We start from the raw sequence: 15991 nt of genomic DNA on the forward strand, positions 1-15991 counted from the left end.
TTTCAAAAGGGAGAGGTGATTTGATTTCTTTTTACAGTAGAGGCCAGGAGAAACTGAGATATTCGGAGCATAAGAAAGAGTAAAAAATGCCAGTGGAAAGTATTCTGAGCTCAGCGCATTTATTATTTCACACTATCAAAAGGTGAAAGGAAGAAGTCATTCAAGTGGGCATTGTGGAATCCCACTCACGGCAGGGTGGAGACCAACCCAGTGATGAATGTTAAAGGTCAGAGCATTGCAATCTAATCAGTACAGTGTGATCCCCAGGCTTCTTATCGCAGGCACGTTTAATCTTTTATTCTTGCCAAGAGGCCTTTGAAAGGGCAGGGGAAGGAGTGAACTTAAGAGGCTGTGATCTGTTGACTTGGCACATGTTCGCCTTAGGTAATTGCGAGGAGTCTCTGACTATGCTGAACTGCTGCTTTGAACGATTTTGGAAAAGAGAGCCGCTTTAAATGATTTTAATTATCAGTACTTCTACTTAAATGAAATTAAATCAGTATCTCATTTTGCCAACGCTGTATGTCAACGTAATAGTTAATGTCAGACCTTAAAGGAAAGCATCGAATTCGGAGAGGGCTGTTTTTCCCAGAGTCGCCCGTTAAGCTAGGAGTACATGAAATGTTCAGTAACGATATCCCAGGTCCTATGTCTTGAAATTAAAATAAGTAAAAGAGTGAGCAAAACTGAAGTGCTGAGCTTGGGTTATGCATTGCTGTCTTTTACACTGGGAGGAATATGTAAGGGAACAGATCCTTTCCAGCCAGGGTTTGCTTGTTGTATTACGAAATTCTGCCGTGATGACACCACTAATGGCTGTTCTCAAAGGTACGGAAGTGGCACAGATGTGGATGGGAGGGGGAGATGGTTTGTGGTGTTTTGGCTTCATTCTTGCCCCAAGCACTGCCTTCCCATTATTTTTCTGTCTCAGTTTCTAGAGGAAAATAATGATGTCGCGTAGCAGTAGCCTCTCAGTGTTGCTGAAAATCTTCAGCTACGTCCTAGGACTGACTTGTATTAAAAGATTTCTCTTCAGCAGCGGCATTCATTTCGTAAATTTTACCATGCACAAACGAGAGAGAAACATGTCCAGGGGATGACTTTTAAACTATAGATACACGAAACTGGTCTGGAAGGCAAGGTGAGGAAACCAGATGCAAGAAGCAGCTGGAGAACTAGGACAGTTTAGCCTTGTTGGATGAAGGGAAGGCGTTAAAGGCTTTTGTATCATTTATTGTGTACGAGGAATTTACTCGTGCAGTCCCTGTAAAGCTGGCAGGGACTATGGGCACAGTTCGTCTGCCTTGGCAACACCATCTCTTTTACTGGTGGAGATTCATCCCCAGTTTGTTAAAGAATTACTGCTGGTTTTGATGACTAATCCTCAGTCTTGTCTTTCCTCCTGCTGTTCAGTGCCTGAAGAACAGCTGCACAACATCGATGAGTATGATCTCAATGTCGTCCGCCTCTGCTTCCAAGCTTTCCTCCCCGACGAACACGGCAACTACACGTTAGCTCTCCCTCCTTTGATTTCCAACCCCATCTATGACAACAGTAAGTACCCACTCAGTCCAATTGTGTATTTTTTTTCCCCTTTTGTTTTTCTCTTTTGCTTGGGATGAAAAATGCCAGGCCAGTTTCTGGGGTCTGTGCCAGTCTTCTGGGTCACCTCTGTGGCTTGGGACTGCTAGCCGCATGTCTTGACAGGCGGCAAGTCAGTGAGCATATACTCAAAGGATGATCCCAGGGCGAAGTGTTGGCCGACCAGAGTAAGAATTGTCCGTCGCATCCACTGACTCGCGCATGGGTGCTTTTTCAGCCCTCGTTCACGTTATCGCAGCAATGACTGCGAGGAGAGGCCTGCTCCTGACGTGCCGAGCGATTAAAATCAATAGTAGCCAGGTGGATGGCTGCCGTAAGACTGATCTGGTTTCCAAGGATGTCCTCTAAAGCCTCTTTGTACCCGTGAGGAGTCTTGCCTTGTGAGGGCTCTGGAACAGGACTCAAGAGAGAGATGTATCCCAGTGGGAAGCTGTCTTAACGCTTTGATACATCCCTTTTGTATCCTGGGCAGTTGCTATTTTCATTGTATCGGTAGATAACGGGGGAATGTTTGATCGTGCTCTGGGAGGGTGCAGAAGTACGTGAAACACCCCTTCTTGGCACCGTTTTACACATTCCACAAAGCTGGGCGTCCGTATGGCTTTGGCAGGTTGCTGCAGCTGAGGATTTTAGCCCTCGGCGTCTGCTGGACTTCTCTTCTGGAGAAGGACAGCAGAAGAGCTTTTAATAATTGGAAACTTTTTGGCAGTGGCTTTTATTTCTGCAGTGGAAGTATTTCCATGCTAAATATTTAAGGTCATCACTTTAGCAGAAACTACTGAATAAAATGAGGTCTGCGTTTTATAACGTTGATGTTCGAATTGTGTTGATGTGGGCATAACCACTATGAAAATGTTGAATATAAACTCAGGTGCTTTTGGTATTTGAGAGTCTCTTCTAGAATTAGCTGGAAGTTGGAACTGTGTGCATTGTGTTATTGAAAACCCTTGTAGTACTAAAGTAATTAGGGTTGAGATAAAATTGATGTAGAAGATTTGCAGCTATGTCTCAGATGCCATTTAGAAATGTGCCAAATCATGATTACTCGTCTGCGTTGATTGACGTCAGTCTTTGCTAAGCTTGTGAAATGACAGATAGCTGTGTGGTGGTGGGGGAAGCTTGGTTTTTTTTAGTGTGGGTGTACGTGGGCAGCTTCTGATACACTATAGGTATCTAAAATCCTCCATGTAACGTAGCAGCGGTGTAAATAAAACAGTGCAACCACAAATCGTAAAAATTACGCTGCTCTTGTCTGGAGCAGCAGTTTCGGATCTGAATTTCTTTTTTAAAACGTTAGCCTTTTTTAACCTGCTCTATCATACAGAACTGGGTAAGGTCAGGTTATAACTTCAGATAAAAGCTAAGATTCTGTGGGACAATGGGCTTGGAAATCCTAGGTTGTTAGATTTCAGGCTTTCGCAGGTCTGTCCAGATCAGGAGCAAAAAAGCATTCAGAGCTTTTCTGAAAATCAGCTTGCGCATTTTAAATCAAGTATTTTCTTCACTCGCTCATACTTCGTAGTCTCCACCTGCTTTGGGTAGTAGAGATACAGAAGAATAATATGAACGTAATACAGAGGCAGTCGCGTTAGCAGAGACTGCCAGCGTATCAAATTCAGTATTACAGGCAGCTTCTGTTTTCGGCTGCTTATAAAGTTAACTGGTTTTGAACAGAAATTTCCCCAAGTTGCGTATCTTACCGCGCTGAAAACTCTTGGGAAGAGTCAGATAAAGCAGCTTACTGTTTCTGAGAAGCGAGGTTCGGGAGAACATGTTGTTCTGCCCCTGTTGAAAGCGATGTGATTTTTTGGGGAGAAGCTCGGTTTTTCTAGGTATTTGTTACCAGGGACGTGCTTTGGGGGAACGAGGGACGGGAATTGGGCAGGAGTCGAGGTGACGGGGAGGGAAGAGAGATGGGAAGCAGCACGGCGCGACGGAGGCCACGGAGAACGTCTCCCTCCGCGGCTGCTGCCAAATTCAGTGTCCCTGCCCGGCGCCGGGGCTGGCAGCAGACCGCCATGCATCCACCTCTGCTGGCGTTTGTGTTTCTTTCTTTTATCCTCCCTTCTAAACTCCCCTTAAAATAAAAGACAAACCAGCAAACTGCAGCCTACGGGACCTTCCTAAAAACCTGTTAAAAGGATGCCGAGTGCCGTTCAAGCATACAGAAGCGAAACAAAGGTAAAATTAGGCTTCTCCTTGCGATTCTTAATTTACCCTTCCTGTGAAAAACGCGCAATGACGCTGTCAATCATATGATCCTGTGCTGTTTCTGGGTTTGTTTTGTTTCCCCTCCCTTCAGAGTTTCTGATTCATTCAGCAAATGAAGCAGCATGTGTCATGTAGTAAATGAGGCTGTAGCACCCGCTTCTCCTAATGATAGTAATAGCTGCAGATAGTAACTACGTAATTGGGGTCTGGCCCGAGGTTACCAGGAGCTCTGCTTTAAGCATAGTCTGCCTTGTGCTGCAGCGTACCTGCACAGTACCATGAAAGACTGGGCACAAATTGACTCAAACTGAGACTCTAAAGTAGATTTTTTTTTTTCCCCTTTTTTTTTGAGGGTTACACCATGAGCTTTGGTTTTGTATTTCATCTCTGTGCCTGGAACAGGGAGCCCGTGGTGGCAGAGCCTCACGTTGCTGTGGCGGAAGGAGGTTTGGTTCCTGGGTCGCAAAGCGGCACCTCCCAGGCGTTTTAAATACGTTTGGAGTTGATGTCTTGACGTAAGATGAGAGAACGTCATGGCACGGTGTGGTTTCGTTCTGTTGGGATTGGAGAGGTGGAAGAGGGTGTAGTAAACTATGAATATGGTCACAGACAGTAGCAGAAAAATGAGCATCGGTTACTTGGTATGTTAAATGAAGATGGAGTCGTAAAATTGGCATGTGCTCACGTCCTTAAAAGTATCAGCACGGCGTATAGGCGCAGGGAGTGAATTCGAAATTCTAGAGGGTTCTTCCATTCTGGCTTTTTTTTGTTCTTTGTCACTTCTGAATCACTATCTTGTGACATCAGTGCCCTTTTAAATAAATTGTAACATAGCCCACGAAGCTCCAGGGGGGCTGTTCTTCCTTGCAGTACTTGCCTGTCCCTATTTACCCTGCAGGAAAGCTCCCGCGACTGAACGGGGCCAGATGCCGTCAGGCAGCGCTCGTCTCCGTCCCGCACGAGTCCCCCGTAGCCGTCGGGTTGTTTGGATGCAGGCTGCGAACTTGGGCGGTGGTTAATGTCTTGTGACATAGAGTGCTACCAGCGATTGTGCACGGGGCAGCTCTCCGTCCACAACTGTCATGAGCGATGTCCGCATACGGCCACAGCTTGGAGTTGAATTTTGAGCCGTTTTGGGTGAAATCTGCTACCCTGAGTAAAGGCATGAAAGTTGGACTCCTAGATCTGTTCTCAAACACCTAGAGAGGGTAACAGAGGAGAGGTTTGATGGCCAACCGTGTCTGATACTCGGAGAGGGGAATTTTCTTGAGTTGCTAGCCCAGCTTTTTCCAGAGAAGCATGACTGTAGCAGGTAATCACTCCCTCAAAGAACGGCTTTGAATCCTACAGCTCGAAGGGGAGCAGCGCTGAGCACAATAACGTCATTCGGGGAAGTATTTTGAGACTACTCTAGAATAGTTAGGGAGCAAGTGGCACAGCTGCACTGGTATCTGGTGTTTGGAAGTGAGTGGCCGAGAGCCGTAGGATCGCGGAACATCAGGCCCTGCTTCTGAATTCCCTGGATGGAGCGACTTGTTCAGTGTGGATTTCGGGGTGTGCCGTGCTCCTCCAGCCGTTGCCTTCCCTTCCCATGCCTTAACTCCCAGCACCTCATCTTCAATAGCCACAAAGTAATTCTGTACCATCAAATTTGCCTGTTTGTTTCCAGGAGCTCCCAACACAGCAGAATTAAGAATTTGTCGTGTGAACAAGAACTGTGGAAGTGTAAAAGGAGGCGACGAAATATTTCTACTGTGTGACAAAGTTCAAAAAGGTAACCTTGACCAGGTTTTGCTTCCCCCTCTTTGTTCCAAAGCGCTGACGCTTTCTAGCTGGGGAACTTAAGCCCTTCACCGCACTCCCGTCTGAGTGGTCTGGTTTTATAGCTGGGCAGAACAGCTTTCAGGTTCAAGGGCTCTCAGCGCCTCTGGAAGATACTCAGTGCCTTTAAAGTCGAGCCATTTACTTTGCATCTGAATTCCAAGTCGGACTCCTTTCTTTGTTCCCCTTCCCCTTTTCTTCCTGCTGCAAGTTTTCAGTTTTCAGCCTAACAAGCGTTTTCTGTTTCTAATGGACCAGATGACATAGAAGTCAGATTTGTCTTGGACAACTGGGAGGCCAAAGGTTCCTTCTCCCAAGCTGACGTTCACCGTCAAGTTGCAATTGTGTTCAGAACGCCGCCGTTTCTCAAGGACATCACCGAGCCCGTCACGGTGAAGATGCAGCTGCGAAGACCTTCGGACCAGGAAGTCAGTGAACCTATGGATTTCAGATACCTACCGGATGAAAAAGGTAAGCTTCCAATTAGCTGAGTTTCTGAAAAGCCATTATCGGTGCAGAACTCGTGTTGGTAACAAACAGTAGCTGAATTAGTAAAAATTCTCCAGCACTCCTTCTGCAAAGTAGATTTTTGGTTTCTAAAAGTAACAACAGTCAGCTTGCTCCCTCTTTCAATGAAAATACCAAGAATCGCTGTTAATAACATTGTCTTGGTTAGTGCTGTCACGTCTGAAATATTTTTCTTTAAATATATTTTACTACGCTTAGGGGCCGCTCGTGTAAGTTTGAGAAAGCTCCTTTACTAATGAGATCAAAGAGAAACTTAACCCTTTTTCCTTCTACTCCTTTCCCTGTAGATCCGTATGGCAACAAAGCAAAAAGGCAAAGATCGACGTTGGCTTGGCAGAAGCTCATACAGGACTGTGGTAAGGAAAAAGATATTTGCCTTGTTTGAGTGAACTTACATTTAGATGGAGTTATTGTCTATAAAAGCGAACGTTCGGTGTAGACTCAGGCTTTCTTCCCTTGCAGGATCAAATGCGGCAGAGAGGCCCAAAGTAGCTCCATTCCCTGCTGTCACTCCTGAAGGGAAGCTGATCAAGAAAGGTAGGTTTTTGCACGCGCGTCCCAATCCGACAGCGGTTTCGAACAAATAGTGCCCGATTGCTGTGGGGAAGGGCATTTTTCAGGGGGGCACCGAGGTTCCCAAGGCAGCAGTAGTACCCGTCTCTTACTTTCCCCCCTCCTCTTCCTCCTTCAGATTCTTCTCAAAGCCTCAGCCGTGCTGCAGCTTCCCTTTTGCACAGGAGAGGGCTACACCTTCTTCGTCTTGAAGCATCGCTGGCTCTCAGCCGTCGTTTAGCTAACTACTGCTTTTCTCTGGGTTCAGATACTCAGCCCTTCGAACGTACACTCAGTTCCTGGCCTTCCCTCCTCTTTGCTTGAAACTCTGATATTCTCTTGAGGGTTTCTTCCTGTCTGATACTGGTACTTTGGACTGTGCAAACGAAAACCATCCGTTCTTTACTTCAGCGTCGCTGCCTCCTTCAGCGTTCGCCGTGGAGGGGGGAGGTGGGTAGCTGTCTTGCTGCTGGCCAGAAATCTAGGGTCCGCCCTGGAGAGCGGTTAAGCAAGTACACAAGTGCAAACGCGCGTATGATCTTACTAAGCTAGCAGTGGTTTTGCTTTGCTTTTTACCGTTCGTGATTTTAAAAAACAGAAAAAAAGGCATTAAAACGCAGTCACGTCTTTCCTTTTGATAGAACCAAACGTGTTGCCACCGGCGCTGATGATGCCGGGGCTAGGGACCCTGGCCGACACCAGTCAGATGCGCTCTGTCTACAACCAGATTCCCCATCAGCCCGCGCAGGTGGGGCCGGGGAAGCAAGACGCGCTCCCCTCGTGCTGGCAGCAGCTGTACAGCACCCCTTCGCCAGCCGGCAGCCTGCTCAACGCCCACCCGCAGAACAGCTTTACAGCAGATGTGCCGCAGCCTGCCGCTCAGGTCGGCAGCTCTCTCCCAGCTTTCCACGACAACTCGCTGAACTGGCCCGATGAGAAGGATTCGGGCTTCTACCGGAATTTTGGCAGCACGAACGGGATGGGAGCAGCGGTGGCGTCAACTGCAGACGTGCAGAGCGTTTCGAGTAACAGCATCGTGCACCAGGCTCATCCCGCCGGCATCTCCGCAGCCAGCATCGTCAACATGGAGACCGACGACATGAACTGCACGAGTATAAACTTCAAAAAGTATAACCCAGTGTTAAATGCCAGCAATCACAGGCAGCAGCTCCACCAGGTGCCTCCGGCTTGCCCGTCCGTAGCAGCCCCGGGCAGCACGCCTTTTAATTCGCAGTCTAACTTTGCCGATCCAGCAATGTACGGTTTTATAGGCCAAGAAGTCGTAAGCCAATCGAGACTATCCACCAACCCCATCCCAAACCATCAGAATAGCGTTGCAGATGACCAGTACTATGACACCGACGGTGTCCACAGCGAAGAGCTCTATCAGTCTTTCCAACTCGATAACCTATTACAAAGCTATAACCACTGAGCCGGCCGTGTCGGGCTGGAAGCGGGTACGTAGAGCTTTTCAGGTAGCTAGCTGTGTGAAGAGGAGGAACTTGCCCTTCTGGAGTCCCGGCTTTCTCTTGCAGAATGCTACTATCCAAGTTTCAGGATGTAACTTCAGGTTCTATATTACAGCCCAAAGACTGGTGCCCGTAAAACAGAGAGGTGGGAGTAGGGTTTGGGGTTCTGTACCTTAAAAGTACCTGGTATGCATATTTTTACGCTGTTGGAAAAGGGAACTGTTAACACTTAAATCTTCCTTACCTTTGGGGACTGTAAGAGCTGGCATCTTCAGAAGGGTTAAAATTTCACATGCTTCACAGGGTTAAAATTGTAGGAAAAATAACCGTTTTTGCTATGGAAATGCAATTTAAATTTTGATAGGACCGAAATGAGATTAAAAAAACCCAAAACCTGCACGTGGGCACTCTAGTTGAGACTCGCCTAACAATGTTAAAGTTCTACTTAACTCGAAAGGTTTAGGTTTCTTACCCTCTTCCCTATAAAATACTCTTTTCCTAAAACGAGACCACGCATTGATTTTTCACGTTTTTGACGCACTCCATTTGCTTTGAAAGCAAATTTACTCTTAAATTTTTTTTAATGACTATGTCATTGTTAGATATATTTTAAAAGACCGGAAGGTTTGAGTTTTTAGGTAGTCCAGCGCTGTTGTAAATGAATCACTGCACAAAAGAGCGAACAGAAAGTAAGGACTTCTCTGCACTTCATCCAAAGTGCGCTATTTTAAATGACAAAGCCCTGTTGCTTTAGGAACGGAGCACGCTGTTATTGCCCTGGAATTTTTGTGTGTGTGTGTGCGCGTGATGTGTATGTTGTTTTGACCTGCAGAAATATGTTGAGCCGAAGCATCTCCCTGTTCTTTCCTCAGGTATCCCGGCAGTTTCCTGCTATGCAAGTGACTGCTTAAAAGGCGGCTCAGATCCTCCCCAGAAAGCTCTGGGGCAAACCCGGAGGCAGGCTTACCGCGGCCTCACCTAGATACACTCTCTTAACAACTTCAGGCCGCTTCAGCCCGTACTAATTCAAAACACTCTTCTCTACCCTCGATCAGGAACCAGAGCTTCCTCCCTTCCGCTTCCCTCCGCGTCTTCCTCCTTAGCCTGAGCCGCGAGGTGTTCGGTGACAGCTCGCGTGGGGGTAACTGTGGCTAGGTCAGACACTCGGCTCTGCGTTATAGGGCTTTGCTATTTTATTATTATTATTTTTTAAGAAGCAACACAGCAAGAAAGATATGAGTATTTCTTAAGTTATACAGATGTTTTGTACGGCAGATGGGGCTTAAGAATCGAATTGTTTCTGTCTGGCAACATAAAACTGCACCGTGGAAAGACACAATAAAAAAAGCACGCTCTGATATATAAAAAAAACCCCAAACACGGCCCCAAATCAAAGAAGCCACTTGAGACGTATAGCTGTACACAAGGAACTCCCAAAACCCCTCCGTGGTTTACAGGAAAGCAATGACTCCGTAACAGCAGTAATGCATTGCGTCGGAAGCAATACGGCGCTGCTGCCGCCGTAATGCGTTGCACCGATGACGCTCCTTAGCCAATGTGTAGGATATTCAAAGTTTGGAAAACTGCTTCCCCTGACTCGAGGTGCGCGATGTGACGGATTGACTCCCCGCGTTTTAAAGCAGTTTTTCCTCACTTTTGCATAGCTTGTCTACAGTCTTAAGTAATAGAAAGACCAAAGAAATACAAAGAAAGCATGAAATGTATTGTTTATTCAGTTTTTTTTTGAAGTTCTCAATTTTAAGTATATTAAATGTAAACATTTTACTCACTTCATAGAAAGCTCTTCATAGTACATTTGTTTTTACTGTATAATTAAATGTTTTCAAAGTTCTGTTTTACTTTGTAAATGAGTCGGTTTGGTAATTAAAAAACTGGTTATACTCAGTACTCAGCTTCTGCAACCTTCTCAGATTCATGACATCCCTCACCGCAGGAGAGGCAGAGAAATCGGGAGAAGGTAGGTTATGGGTTGCTTGGCCTGGGGCTTTTTAGAGCATTTTCTGTTCGCAATTACTGTTGGCCACTCCGAAACCTGAAGCAATGGGTGCAGGCAGGGTTCCTCTGCACTCCACCATCTTTTGTGGCGGAGCACTTGGCTTTTTAGTCGGAAGGGCGGAGAGGAGAGACGCTTTCATCCTCAGCTGGAGCTGTGCTACTGGTACAGCCTTCTCCAGGTTCAGCTAAGCTGATGCAAAAAAAAAAACCTGGGAGGGGGGGAGGCATTATAGGGACCGATTGTTGGGAGAAGTACAAGGGCTTTATTTTGAGTCCTTCCAGTGCAGAGGAGGATGGTGCTGAGGAACACCGGACCTCTTTTTTTAGTATTTTCCACATAACGTGCTAGAAAATACCTCCCTCTTTCACACATGCCTCATGAACAAGATTAAATCTCATTTTCACAAAACATCCTATTTGAGCACTCACAAGTAGGTATTTTACTTTTAAAACTAAGGTGAAGGCCGAAGTACAACACTAATATTACTGCTGCAATACTCGTTACAGATGATGATAGTTCAAAGTGTTTGTGCCTTGTAGGAGAAACTGCAGACTTGAAACAAAGTTCAGAAAACCAGATTACATCTCTCATTTTCATATTTTCACATGATCACTGAACAGTAACGACCTAAAGAGCTGTAGAGAGATTTGCATCATCAGCTTTTTTTTCCCCTCCCCTCATTTGGATACTTCACATTTATCATAAAAATAAGCAATTTGGGAATTTTTGGTGGGCCTCTCTACTTTGTATGGGATGTAGCGTCATCTTTACAGCCTTGTTTATCTGCACGGGGGTTCTTGCCGTGGTCTCCGCCGTCGCCACGATAACGTGCAGCATATGGCAGACGGAGCTGCGGCGGGGAGCGCCTCGGGTGGCCTCGCACTGCGGCGGGGCAGGAGCCCTTTCTGCTGCTGCCTCGTTAGCTCTGTTCCCCCCTTGGAAGAGCTCTTCTCGCGGCTGCCCTGTCCATAGTGCGGTCTTGTTTATTTTTTTTTTTTCCCCTGTGGTTTATGGAATTTATAAATCATATTTTAGCTCGCTTTGAGTTTCAAGAAATCGCATCGATATGAGACTGAAATTCTCTTTTGTTTGTTTTCTGAATTCAGTTTCTTAAGTTTTCCATCATTCACGACACTTCCTTCCTGGGTACAGATTATTATCTGAGACGACTACTCCTGGAATCCGTTGCTCATAACAGCTTTAAGATTAAAAACAAAAAAATACTGCCGTCTGAATCATGTTCCTATTATTTTTCTGTTAGAAAAAGAGGAGCTGCTGAACTACTGCCATACTTACGTGACAGTGGAGTAGGAAAACAAATGACGAGAGACAACTTTTGCCAGCCCATCACAAACAGAGTGTATAATATTTAGATTAATTTTTCAAGGATCTCCTTAAAAACGCGTTCATTAATTCCTTTTTGAGCCTTCAGCTGCAGTTATCGTGCAGCTGTTCTATTACAAGGTCCTGGCCCCGCTGAAGGGAAGGGGAGACATCGCGGTACCCCTTCCCGTCCCCAAAGAGCGGTTTGTCTTGGCAAATATCACCCTCTCTCTTTCTGAAATGTTTATTAATAAAGAGCCCTTCAATTCCAAACCTTCATTTCTTGTCGATAACTTAACTTTCTTTTGTACTTCAGGTAAGCAGAAGCATCTTCCTAATGGATTAACGTGATACAGGCATACAAGTGGCTTTTCCTAAAGATGTAGGTTCCTAGGCAACGTTCAGCCCTTCCAGGCATCCGTCCAAGGTTGGATACTAGAAAAAAATGTACTCTGCTACAAACCAAAGCTTTTTCTCTCTGACTTGTTCTCTCAATACCAACACCTTCACTACCTCTTATATTTGCCTGTACTCCGGGGTTCTCGGTATTCCTATTTTTCTTTCGATTTCCATTCTGCAGCACTGCCCGGAGTTCCCAGTCTTTTTATGTGCGGTGACTCAGCTGGGGAAACCCTCTGCCTGAGGAGGACCGTAACCAGGCCGGAGAGCTGCCGAGGCCTCGCGTACCTCAACTGTTGTTTCTTAGGAAGCATCGCTGATGTTTTTAAATGAGAAAAACTTGTGTTTCAGTGCAAAGGTTTCCTCTGAAAACTGTTTTTCCCTTTGAAAAGTACTTTGTCTGGGAGACACATTTGACTGTCTCCAAAACTGATGCTGGCCAAAAAGCAGGGAGCAGAGTGCTGCCCGTTGCAGGCCCTATCCTGGGAACACAGGGAAATGCTCCTGCACGAAGAGTGCTCAGAAAAAGTTAGGGCTGGGTTTCAGGTAATCCAGTGCTACCTGCATCCAGACAAGGGAAGCTGCAGCATCCCATATAAGAAGAGTTCTAAAAAATCTGGCTTGAGGGAGGGTTATTTTTAATTAAAACACTTTAAACTACGGCAGGAAGCATATTTGATGTACTTGCTGAGTACACCATTTGCACATGTTACACCATTTCTCTTAATTGTTTTTTTTTTAAAAAGACTTGTTATCAATGCACTAGCTTACCAAAATCTTTTTATGCACAGAAGAAATTCAAATAAGGCTAGAGCTTGAATGAACACTACCTGTTCCAGAGTGTTTAAGTTGATTCAAAGTAACAGTATCCTTTGGCAGATCAATATGATCCAAACCAACAGAAATACTTTGCACCCAAGCTGTAACGCTGCGCAGCGTGCAGTAACCAGCTGCTGACAAGAGTCGCGGCTCCTTCCTCGTCCCCGCTTGAACAGTTAATTATCCAGGGCTGGAGGCCAGTCAACGTCAACAGACTAGAAGAGCAGGGAGGAGAAAAACAAAAAAAAAAGGCAAAATCAGCAGACTTGATATTGTCCGTATGTAAAGAGAGAGACTTGCTATCAGAACTCCGTGCTTGTCAGCCACAGACTAAGAGTGGAAAGAAAGAGTAAATAAAGGACGCTAAAGTGAGAGACGTGGGACGAGACAAGCAGGAGCCAGTGGTGTGAAACAGCCACCTCGTTCTAGCGGCTCCGCGTGCGTCTGGCGAGAGCTCTCTGGGAGCCGGGCTTTCTTCACGCAGCAGAATCGCAACTCCTCGTGCTGCTACTTCCCAGCATCATTTGATGTCGGGCTGCGTTTACAGAGTGTCCAGAACTCTTAATCAAAAACATGAACCATCTCCGTCTTCTACCCATCCTGCAGCTGGGCCGTTATGATGTGAAAACAACCAACCTCTTGATCGATGCCACAGAAATATTCCGGTATTGGGCGGCGCAGGTAAGGCTTGAGTAGAAAACCATCACCTGTCCCCAAATCTGCCTCCTGAGCAAGAAAAACTAGACTAAAAGAATAAGCTGTCGAGCTTTATGTGCAAGAATTACCTAGGCAACGTCGTTAACAGTCATCCTGACTTAGTCAAAGGGGACAAAACGTGCCTGACGCTTTATTAGAAGCAAAGGCCGTAATTACTACAACTTGGATTACATCTGTCTTCCCTGGCCTCCCTGAGGCCGCATCTCCAGTTCCCTCTGGGCATAAACTTGTTGCTCACCCTCTTCCAAAAGCAGAACACCCTGCATTACCATAGTATCACCATTTGCAACCGCACCACAGGGATGGCCACACAGCACGCCGAACGCCTTGGCTTCAAGGCTGCCTACATTAATCATACCTACTCCTTGCCTAATCTACAACTTCATCAAAGGATCAGGCCCTTAGGCTGAGCTAAAATGCATTATTAGCAAGATGACTAATTATTTTCAAGTCCCTAGACATCTTTCACAGTTATGTCCAATAACTGTAGTGACACCTCTCCATCTGACAGCGCTGCTTATCAGCCTGAGTCCCAAGTCGGGCGTTCCTGTTTGCAGAGGTAACTGATGTGCCCTTTGCAAGCTCTCCTCCTGTGTTACCCTCCAACAGATACGCAAAAACCTGCAAGTCCGTTCTGCAAAATGTAACGCTTTCCAGAAATACAGGAGAACAAGCGTGCTGATCACTGGCTACTCGAAATGAAAACCCATTGTAAATAAACCTTGCCAAACCACTGAGCTCAATATTAAATCCCTATCTCTACATACATTCTTTTAACCAAAACAAGTGGTGGTTTTTCATCTGACTCCAGCAAGTGAGCAGATGTAATTTCTTGCTGTGTTTGAACCAGCACTGGAAGTCAAATCTCGCCTCTTTTTCATCTGGCCCCGTTTTGAAAAGAAATGATGGGGTACAGGTAACGATGCTAAGCGCTGTTCCAGTGGGTGCTAATAGTAAGCGTCACCGACTCGTGGCATGTCCTCCCATCCCTCCCTGACATGAATCCAGCAGAGGAAGCCTGTCACACGTAGCAGCGTGGTACAAACCACTCTCTTTGCGTTAACACCCATTTTTCTATTAACTGTGGTAAGGAATGTTGATTCGGTTAGAGCAATTCCACTGAAACCATCTCGCAAATGCAATTACGTTACTAATTTCCAGGAAAGATAAATAGCAAACAACTTACTTCTACATCCAACTCCAGAATGTCGGCGGTTCTGTTCAGCAGGGAGCCGATGTTGGGCTTTGTTCTTCCAAAGTCTCCATGCACAAATTCTTTAATGTAGCTACAAATACTGGCTAAGGAAAGGTGTATTTTACCGCAAAGAAATCAAAAGAAAAAAAAAAGAGTATGGTGAAAAGCACTCAAAGCAAAAAGTGTCTTTTTCTACTCCTAAGCCAATTTGCAGTGAACGTCATGTGAAGCCCATACGCGTCTTTAAAAGATATCCTAATTCTTGGCTTCTGACTCTAATGCCAAAAACTGCACTATCGACCTGTATTTTCTGTTTTATTCCAAAGTGAGCAGTGACTTTACGACAAGATTGTTAACTTGTAAGTCGCAGCAATCTACGGTATGTCTTGCAGTGCGTTAAATATTGCGGAAAAGCTTATTTTCTAAGGTGAAAAGTTTTCAGTTAAATTAGAAAAAGCCTAAGTATATCTTTAGCCAGTACATTTTTATAGCTACCGCATACTTTAAAACTATCAGAGTGGTCATCACAAAAATACACGCACATGGGTAGCATTTTTGACTGAAAGCCTGAATGTGAAATTCTGACATAAAAGCAAACATTATGCAGCAACATATGACTGCTGAAGAGCAGGGATTTAGAAACATTGCAGTGAGAAAAGCAGGAAACTTCCCATTACCCGAAGCACTCTAATCAGCAAGCTGTTTCGTAAATGCGTTGTGTAACGGCATCTAAGGATACGTTCCTGCTTGAGTCTTCAGATGCAGGCGAAAATGATGCTCGTCTATGTACTCCGATTTCATGGTGTGAATGATCCGACATCTTACAGCTAGCGGCCTTCTGTGAAGAACCCGGAGAGGTGTCTTCTGGTCCAGTTTTAATTCCTGTTACAAGAGGCCACACAATAAATGAGGAAGGAAATCTGCAACATACTGCACAGATTGTAAGAGTCATGTGTATTGTTAACCAATCACGTCCTTTTTGCAGCGTATTATGGTAGCTGGGTAATCTTCTTGAGGCAAGACCAATTTTTTCCATGTTTATCAAAGGAGAAAAGGACAGCCCTCTCAAAGGCTAAATGAGAAGGCCTCATATGAACACAGACTAATGCAATCACAAATACAGAGGAATAACCTTGAAATCTCCATAGTCCTTTGCTGGAATGACTCCAGGATTTAGAAGCTCACTGAGAGCCTCAGGGCAATCAAAAAAAAAAAAAAAAGAATCCCACCCACAAAATGGCTTGTCTAAACTACAGCCAACCCCTTAGAAATAAAAGTGAGGAAAAAAAAACCCCGAAATGAGATTAGATCTCGTAACAGTCTTTTTAAAAGTTCATT

At 45.4% G+C, this 15991-nt stretch overlaps 2 protein-coding genes across 7 annotated transcripts in view; one reads left to right on the forward strand and one right to left on the reverse strand.

The window, feature by feature from the left end:
• Positions 1-10042, forward strand: part of REL (REL proto-oncogene, NF-kB subunit) — a 33001-nt gene extending 22959 nt beyond the window's left edge. Inside the window, exons 5-10 of the mRNA XM_087777475.1 lie at positions 1414-1554; positions 5483-5587; positions 5893-6105; positions 6450-6518; positions 6625-6699; positions 7356-10042. Of these exons, the coding sequence (XP_087633601.1) occupies positions 1414-1554; positions 5483-5587; positions 5893-6105; positions 6450-6518; positions 6625-6699; positions 7356-8146 (1394 nt within the window). The 3' untranslated portion in view covers positions 8147-10042. The remainder of the gene's footprint in view (positions 1-1413; positions 1555-5482; positions 5588-5892; positions 6106-6449; positions 6519-6624; positions 6700-7355) is intronic.
• PUS10 (pseudouridine synthase 10) overlaps positions 9892-15991 on the reverse strand; it is a 35598-nt gene continuing 29498 nt past the window's right edge. For 5 of the 6 annotated variants that reach the window (XM_087777479.1, XM_087777477.1, XM_009476150.2 and 2 more), the window contains 3 exons: positions 15393-15535; positions 14645-14744; positions 9892-12956 (listed from right to left, as the gene is read on the reverse strand). In XM_087777479.1, the coding sequence (XP_087633605.1) occupies positions 12918-12956; positions 14645-14744; positions 15393-15535 (282 nt within the window). In that variant the 3' untranslated portion in view covers positions 9892-12917. The remainder of the gene's footprint in view (positions 12957-14644; positions 14745-15392; positions 15536-15991) is intronic. The other variant, XR_015709002.1, reaches the window with a different exon arrangement.

The sequence above is a fragment of the Nipponia nippon genome, unplaced genomic scaffold (assembly GCF_047370975.1).
Source record: "Nipponia nippon isolate SJK-2023a ecotype South Korea unplaced genomic scaffold, ASM4737097v1 scaffold_4, whole genome shotgun sequence".
Classification (NCBI taxonomy): Eukaryota; Metazoa; Chordata; class Aves; order Pelecaniformes; family Threskiornithidae; genus Nipponia; species Nipponia nippon.